This window comes from Durio zibethinus, chromosome 5 (assembly GCF_047325235.1).
Source record: "Durio zibethinus cultivar Kanyao isolate XHJ-2024 chromosome 5, ASM4732523v1, whole genome shotgun sequence".
NCBI lineage: Eukaryota > Viridiplantae > Streptophyta > Magnoliopsida > Malvales > Malvaceae > Durio > Durio zibethinus.
In genome coordinates, this window is record NC_143166.1 from 10,356,530 (window position 1) to 10,365,408 (window position 8,879).

General features: G+C 30.5%; 1 protein-coding gene across 1 annotated transcript; it reads right to left on the reverse strand.

The window, feature by feature from the left end:
• Positions 1 to 305: 305 nt before the first annotated feature.
• Positions 306 to 1,481, reverse strand: LOC111282717 (universal stress protein A-like protein). Its single transcript, XM_022870942.2, has 4 exons — positions 1,181 to 1,481; positions 957 to 1,048; positions 667 to 785; positions 306 to 542 (listed from the first exon to the last, which is right to left on the reverse strand). The coding sequence occupies exons 1-4, from the start codon at positions 1,398 to 1,400 to the stop codon at positions 455 to 457; spliced, it is 519 nt and encodes a 172-aa protein (XP_022726677.1). The 5' UTR covers positions 1,401 to 1,481; the 3' UTR covers positions 306 to 454.
• Between the last annotated feature and the right edge of the window lie 7,398 nt (positions 1,482 to 8,879).

Here is an 8,879-nt window from a genome sequence, read left to right on the forward strand (position 1 = left end):
ATATACAGTCACTAAATTTTATGTATTTTAAATAAATTAAATAATATTATTTCATTAATAAATAAATATTAATTATTAAAATAAATATATAAAAATTAATATTTTTTAAAAATTTTATTTATTAATAAAATAATATCATCTGATTCATTTCATTAATAAAATGATATTATATATTTATCGATAATATATAAAATTTATATATTAAAAGTGTGTTAAATATAAATCTATAAATAAATAAATAAATAAAATGCCAAATTGATTTTATCAATTCAATTTCTGTAAATCACTTTTTAACCACATTTACAGTCTGGATATCTATGAAACGCAGACAAATGCAAAGCCAATCTTGAATACACAGCATTTTATAATAATAATAATAATAATAATAATTTTAGCAACTTCATTTAATTTACAATATCATACAAGAGCAAGGACAAACATGTTGCTATAAATGTTATTGTTGGACATCATTTTTGTTAACAACAAGAACGGGGCACTTGGCATTCTTCAAACAATAGCTGCTTAAACTCTCTTGAAAAACCCTGTTCATGAAGTTCACTTTAGTTCCCCAGTGCAGAAACCTTTGTGAATTAGTCTTTTAAATAATTAATTAAGTAGGCAATGACTAGATTAATTGAACTTTTGATTGAGATCAGGAAACTTAACCTTTGGAGAATTCCGTCAGCTTGGTCACCTACCACAAGTAAATTGATTTTGTAATTCTCAACTGCATTGCATATTGCCTCCTTAGGATCCCCAACCTCTGTAACTGTCTCTACTTTCACCTGCCAATACCAATGCACAGAAAGTTCATTAATTTATCAAATGACTGCCGGTCACCCCTCCCCTTTCCTAATTCCTCCCAACCATCCAAAGCCAGAGTGTCAAAATACAGAAACATACAATTCGGGGGAGAAATTAAAGTAAAAAAAATTGTAATAGTACTATGGCCCTACTCCATGGCTTGTACAGATGCCTTTGGCTTTCTCCAAGAGACCAAGCGACACTTTCCTATTTTGCTCTTTAACAAAGTCTATCCAATCTGGGGCTGCCACAACCGATTTAAAAGTGATAGTCAACAAATCTGATATTGAAATTCTAACATACGCGATCTGTTTTTCAATCCCCGGCTTCTATGTTAAAACCAAAATGAAAAAAACCAAGAAAGGGAAAACTTAACTGGCTGACTCCAGACAATACATGCGAGCAAACCCAAGTTGTGCCGCAAATATATGGTACTTAGAATTGGGAAGTGGCTGTGCGGCAAAGATGACAAACGGTGACTTGGTGATTGATTCCTTGAGATGTTTGAGCGTCCAAATGAGTGCATGATAGCTGCAATCTCTTTCATCTATGGCCACCATCACCTTCTTCTCAAACTGCGGTTTTTCTCCCTCCATATTTTTTGATGATAAAGAAAGCTGATACAAAATTTATGGTCAGTCTGCAATAGGAGTCCTGCAAGGCTCAACTAAGGCTTGAAACTGGTTCACAAACTGAGTGCTTTATAGCTAATCTACGTCAATCAACATCTGCTTTACCTCTAAGGTAAGCAATGCATTAATCCTATAGACAATCCAATAAGATTTTGTTTTGAGAGTCAATTTTTACAACCACAAGGCTAGCTCTCCCTATTCCCTACTCCCTACGCTACCTAATTTAATACAGATATTTCAGTAGTAATATCATCTGACATAACAAAACTTAAAGTTTGAAGAAACATATATAGTAACATGAATAATCAGAAACTGTTTTCATAATTTTATTTCGAAAGTAATCAGAAGTTGGTAATTGATGGGGAGGGGTTGGTACGCTGGTAGAATGTGAGGTATTTCTGCTAACTTTACTAATTTCCTATCCTGCTTTCGATGCCTTGACATAAAGTGTAACCTAAAAATTTATTGAGAAGATAAATCATATTTAAAATTTATGAAAGCACATTAAGAAGTTTATATATACATATTATATATCATTTGAATTCAAAATTTTAAGCTATTAAATTTTTAAGTCTTTTATGCATATATAAAATATTTTATTCAAATTTTTTAATGATGTGAGATTTTTTATTCACATGTGAACTATATTTTAATAATCTCTCACATTCACTTGTGAGTTTTGATCAAGTCTCACCTTAGCTCTTCCGTGTGAGTAAGTCCTATTAACACCTCATTTTGACCAAAAAACTTCACATCTTTAATGCGTTTTTAGGCCAGACAATAGCATTTAACCTTGTCACCTAGGTTATTTTAATGCTTCCTCAAGCTTACATTCCAGGTTAATTCAACCATCGCTCACTTTGATGTTCCACTTCTGTATATTATCATATACCCATTACATTCAAGTCAAACATTTTAATACCGGCGTTGAGCACATAGAGTTGATGGACGCGACTAATCTCCGATTTACCAAAAATCTCTCCCTCAATAATATTACTAGGACTCGAACCCATGATTTATTGGCTCTGATACCAATTATTAAGGAGATAAACCACACTTAGAGCCCATGAGAGCACACAAAAAAGCTCATATATACATGTTAGATATCAATTGAGCCCAAAAGTTTAAGCTATTAGGTTTTTGAATCCTTCATGCATATATAAAACATATCATCAACATATAATAAAAAAGTAATAAAATTACCATTAGAAAATTTTTTGACATACACGTAAGGATTTGTTGCTGTTCTTTTATAGCTGTAGCTCACCATAAAAGAATTAAACTAATTGCAAACATACAAGTTTATCTTCAGTTTGCAAACTAAGTGCTCTTTTCCTTTCACTTCAAAACCTTCAGGCTAATTCATATAAATATCTTTTTACAAGTCACCATACAAAAATGCAATCTTGACATCAAGTTGCTCAAGCTTAAGATTCAACCTAGTTGCTAATCTTAATACTACTCGAATGGAACTCATCTTCACAACTAGAGAAGAGATCTCACCAAATCGATGCCTGATTTCTGAGAAAAACTTTTCACCACCAATCGAGCTTTGTATCTCACTAGCTTATCACCATCTTTTTTTAACTTGATCACCAATTTATTTTTCAACAGCCTCATTATTTTTGAAAGTTTGACAAGATCATATATACTATATTTTCATAATGACTCCATCTCTTCTTTTATTGCTTTTAACTAGTGCTTTTATTCATAATAGTCTACACATTTTGAAAACTTTCTGGCTTTCTTTCACTAGTAACTAAAATAAAATCCGAACTTAGATACCTGGTAGATAGCTTGTGTGGTCTAGTAAATCTCTTAGGTTGAGACTCTATACCACTTGATGTAGAATGTAGCTTTCTTTACTCAACACTCTCTGGTGGAGAGGATTGCTCATCCTACTTAAAACCGATTGCATCTAGGTCATCACTAACTGTAGCTGGCTCATTCATATCCTCAAGTTTTGTTTCTTGCTTATTTCCTCTATTTATAACTCTTTCTTATGAAAGTATGTTAAAATATTACACTCAACAGTAACTCGTGTAGTATTTTTATTTTTTTAAAGGTCTACTATGATTTTTTTTAATAAAAGACCACATCTTTGCTTCTAACTGTCTTTCTCTTCATTTGATCTCATATCCTATAGCCAAATTTCTCATCACTATATCCTACAAACACACACTGTGTGACTTTACTATCAAGCTTTGACCTCTGTTCTTTTGATACATGCATGAATGCTTTACTCCAAAAAACTTTTAAGTAAGAGTATGAAGCATCTTTCCATATTCACACTCTTTCTGAAATGTCAAAGTCCAAAGGAGCTTATGGTGATCTGTTAAGCAAATAACAAGATGTGTTGATTGCTTCACCCTAAAATGGCTTTGATAATTTTATCATCCTTAATATACACCTGACTTTTTTAACAATGGTGCAGTTCATCCTTTATGCTATACCATTATGTTACGGTGTTCTAAGTTCTGTCATCTCATGCCTGATCCCATGCTTTGAACAGTACTTTTCAAAATCTTTGAACAGTACTTTTCAAATCTTTGAATGTGTATTTCGTACCATTATCAATCTGAATATATTTCAAGGGTAGCCTTGTTATTTTTTTCACCATGGCATGAAATTTCTAAAATATTGTAATACTTGACTTTTGTTTTTTAACATATATACTTAAGTCTTAAATGAAGCATCATCAATAAAAGTAATAAAATACTTGCTACCACCAAATGACTCAACCTCAATGGGACCATATACGTTAGAATAAATCAATTTCAATATATTTTTTTCTTTAAGAACTCTTACGAAAAAAAATTTTACGATGCTTACCAAATAAATAATGATCACATAAATAAAAAAATGTACCTTTGATCAAAAGAATAAGAGAATGCCTTGCTAAAACTTATAACCTCTTTTCACTCATGTGTGCTAACTTCTTATGCCATAAGTTTGTTGAAACATTATCCTTAATGGCATTTATCTTATTGCCATTCAATTGCATCAATATCTTATATATTATGCAGCATAGTATTCCCCTTGAACTATTATAGATTCTTTGAGAAGCTTTCACTGTCCATTCTTTTGTCAACTTTTATATTCTTCCTTATCAAAGACATTAATAGCAAGTAAGTTTATTATATATGAAATGTGTTTGACATATCTCAAAGTTAACATACAGCCCATACTAGTTTGTACTATAATATCACCAATCCTAACAATCTGTAACATACACTTGTTTTTCATTTTGGTGCAATCAAAGTCTTCTTTTTGTAAGTTATGAAGAACTATTTTCTTAAAAACACAATGATATGTTGCTTTTATGTCAATTATCCACTCAATACTGAGATTACCAACATGATTACAATTATCATGTGTACAAATTAAAGAAATTGAATCACCGTCTGAATTTACTATTGCAGTATTACCATCATCTGAATTCTTGCCTTTCTCATTTTTTTGCTCTTGCTTTAAGATTTTGTAGTATTATTTTATATGACTTGCTTTACCATAACGAAAATACTCCACTTTATATCTAAACTTTGATTTATGTTTAGACTTATTACGACCTTTTAAGTTTTGACCTTTGTTGATGTTTCTACTTTTGTTCTTTGTGACCATAGCTTGATTTTCAAGGTTTAAATATTTGCACATTGCTTCTTCATTAAGCATACTGTCCTTTATCATCTCTAATGTCATCTTATAATTATGAGCTGAATTAAAAATAGTTACAACTAGAATATTTTAGCTATCTGACAATGAACCTAAAAGAAAATAACACCTTCATTTCGTCATTTATTTTAAGCTCCATAGTAGTCATCCGATTAAATGTATCTTGAAAATCATTTAAGTGCTCTGTAATCGATTGTCCATCCCTATACTGTAAAGTTACAAGTTTTTTAATAAGCATAACTTTATTCATATCATTTTTCTCTCATACAATGTTATCAATTTTTTTCAAACAGTGTGGCATTTGTCTCTCGCACTATATGATAGAATATGTTGATATCAACCTATTTTGTTATTGTAGCTAACGTTTTTCTACCTAACTTCTTTCAGCTTTCATCTTTTATATTTGTTGGTTTAGCCGAATCATTAAATATTGGCTCATACAAATCTTTGCAGTATAAATGATTTTTCATCATAGGCTTTTAAATTGAATAATTTGATGTTGTTAATTTTATCATTGAACCTGTAGCACCTTCCATAATCTTAAATAGAAGTTACTTTTGTCTTTGGTTGCTTCTATTTCAATGTCTTAAAATAACCTCGCTCTAAAATCGCTTGTTGGGCCTGAAGTAATAAATACAACAATGCAGAAGCATTGTATCGTAATAAACCTATAGCAATAAATAACAATCAATAATAAAAAATATAAAAAAATAAATGCATACAAAAATTTACGTGAAAAGTCTTTCAGTGTAGAGAAAAAAATCACAGACCACAAAAAAAAATCTACTATCAAATAATAGATATACAAGTTTTTCTCTAGCTAAAATTAAAATTAATCAATAACTAGAAAGATAATTGAAGAAATTTCATCAAATAAGTGACTCAATAAATATACTATAAATTTATTCTTAGAGAGCTTTAAACTCGATCTTTACCGTTCAGAATATAGAACTCTGAATTATAAACTTACTAATAAAATTTCAGCTCAATTGAACAACAAATCAATTTTTATTCAACTTTCTCTTTTTGCTTTTTTCGCTATTTTTCTAGCTTTTTTCTTTTAGGTTTATGGGATCACTTTTTTTATTAAGTAACTAGAGTTTGTGTAGAAAAAAAGATTAATACTTATGATTTTTTATTAGTACAAACTCAATTATACGAGGTTTAACCTTATTTTTCTGACAAAACTTGCTCGGTATGCGCTTTTCAGCCATTCATAACTTCATTGCAATTTTGAAAAAAGTAAAAAAATCTTAGCCTATCAAACAACTGAGTTCTTACGGCCGAACCCAAGGAAGGTTAATGCTGAAAGAAAAACAAGAGATGGATTAGAAACTGTAAGGGTCTTAGCTGTCATGAAACAATTTTCATCCGAAGCAATCAAACATTGAACAATCTTTATCAGAAAGTCATCATTCAAGTTTTTTTATGCATGTTTTTGCCTCCAAGGTTTATTAATAGTAAGTAACCAGGAATCGTCATGGTGAAGAACGTTTAACAAGGAGTTAATGAATGGCCTCACAGTTGTGTCAGCATGACATCTTGAGGGATTTTTTTATTAAGGAAAATATTGTAGTTGTTTGTCAGTCGTTTCATTTGACATTGATATGCGAAAAACGTTTTGAATATTTATTAAAACAATTTTTTTATTTCAATAATTTTAACAAAATTATTAAAATATTAAAAATTTTTATTATTAAAACATTAGTATTATTTATTATAAAATAATTAATATTAAAAAATACTTATATTTCGAAAATAATATTTAATATTAAAATATTATATTATTATTAAACGCTTAAAAGAAAACTACTTACTATTATTTATAATAATATTTTAAAATATTTAAAATAACATTACTATTATAAAATATTATTTTAATTAATATAATAATATTAAAAATACTAATGTTTATCATTAAAATATTATAATATTTATACTATTAAAATATATTTGTTTTATATTAAAAGTATTATTACATAACAAAATTATTATTTATTTATTTATTTATATCTAATATAAAAACATAAATATAAATATATTTGTTAAAAAAAATAAAAAATATATTTTAAATTTAATAAAACTAATAAATTATTAAAAAAATTCATATTGTTAAAATAATAATATTAATTGTTAAAATAATTAAAAAATCAGTTATTATATTAATATTTAGTACAGTTAGTATTTGACTATTAATGTAAAATTTTAATGACGCAAATAAAATTAAAATGACAATATATATTTTATTTTTTAATTAAATTTTTATTTTTCTAAATAAACTTTAAAAATATGTATCACCCTCTTATCTTTATTTATATAATTAAAATTTTGCATTAATAGTATATCAGATGCTATCTCTATTTAGAGATAATTCATGAGTCTTCTCAGAGGTTGGACTTTGGAGAAAGAGTGAGTTCTAATAGGTCACAAAGTTTGCCTTCAAGATCTCTTCTGTGAAGTGACCTTGAGGGTTGTTTAGTATACGTGGAGTAGGTAGTGGCGAGAAGCGGTTAGGCTAGGGTACCGACTTCTTAAGGATTCATCATGGTGGCCCAACAGAAAGAGGTGTGGCAAAACCTGACTCTGACAGACGAGGAGAGCGATTGTGTACAGATTAAAGTGAGGCAGGCATCAGAGGAAATAGTGGAAGGAGATAGTTGTCTGGTCAAAAAACTACGCACTGAATGTCCTTTCAATAGATAGGCCACGATAAGTACTCTTAAGGTAATATGAAAACTGGTAAAAGAAGAACAGATTAGTGTGTTAGATGACAACCTGTTCCTTTTCAAGTTCGGTACAAAGAAAAACACGACAAAGGTGCTGGATGGAGCGCCTTGGTCTTTCGATAAAAAGCTATTACTGTTTCAAGATTACAACGGACATCTCAAACCATCTGATTACAAGTTCAACAAAGCTACCTTTTGGGTAAGAGTTTAAGATATTCCACTGAAGTGAATTAATCAGGAAGTGGCAGAACATATAGGCTAGAAGATTGGGAATGTCAAAGGGATCGATGACAATAAGGATAACTTGGGATGGGAAGATTCCTATGAATAAGAACTGTGCCTGACGTAACCAAACCCTTGAGGAGATTTGTGATGATATCTAGGCAAGGAGGTGGGGGCAACATATGAGGAAAGCTAAAGTATGAAAAACTCCCAGGGTTCTTCTATTATGTCTGTGGAATGTTGGACTATACAGAGAATGAGTGCAAACATGCAGAAGAAGACGTGACAGACCCTGACCATGGGAAGCAGTACGGTGAATGGCTGAGTGCGTTGTCGATAAAGAGGGGTTACAGGCGGTATACTGACAATGCTCGCATGTTTGGCAAACATTCGAGATTCTAGAACACGGAAGATTTTAGGGGAAACATGCATGCAAGGGAGTAAGGAAGAACTGGAAACCGAAAATTGTCGAAAGTCAAGGGCAGCCGTGTGATGTCAGAAGAATAGCAGAATCAGAAAGGGATCAAACACGGAGAGCAATCTCATATGAGAAACTTGAAGATAGTTAGGATCAACACAATCAATAAAGGATCAATAGTCAATACTGTGGACAAAATCCATGTAAAAAATTATGCTAAAAGGGAGAGAATCACGTGCAAAAAATCAACAAAAGGATTCTTAGATAAGATGCTGCGACAATTGTAGGGCCAAGATAAATGGCCATGCAATATGGACATAAACCAGCTGGTAGGTGATGTGGAACGAGTAGATAAAGTGGCCAAAAAACAAGCAAACACAAAGGGGCAACCTTAACAGGAAAGGG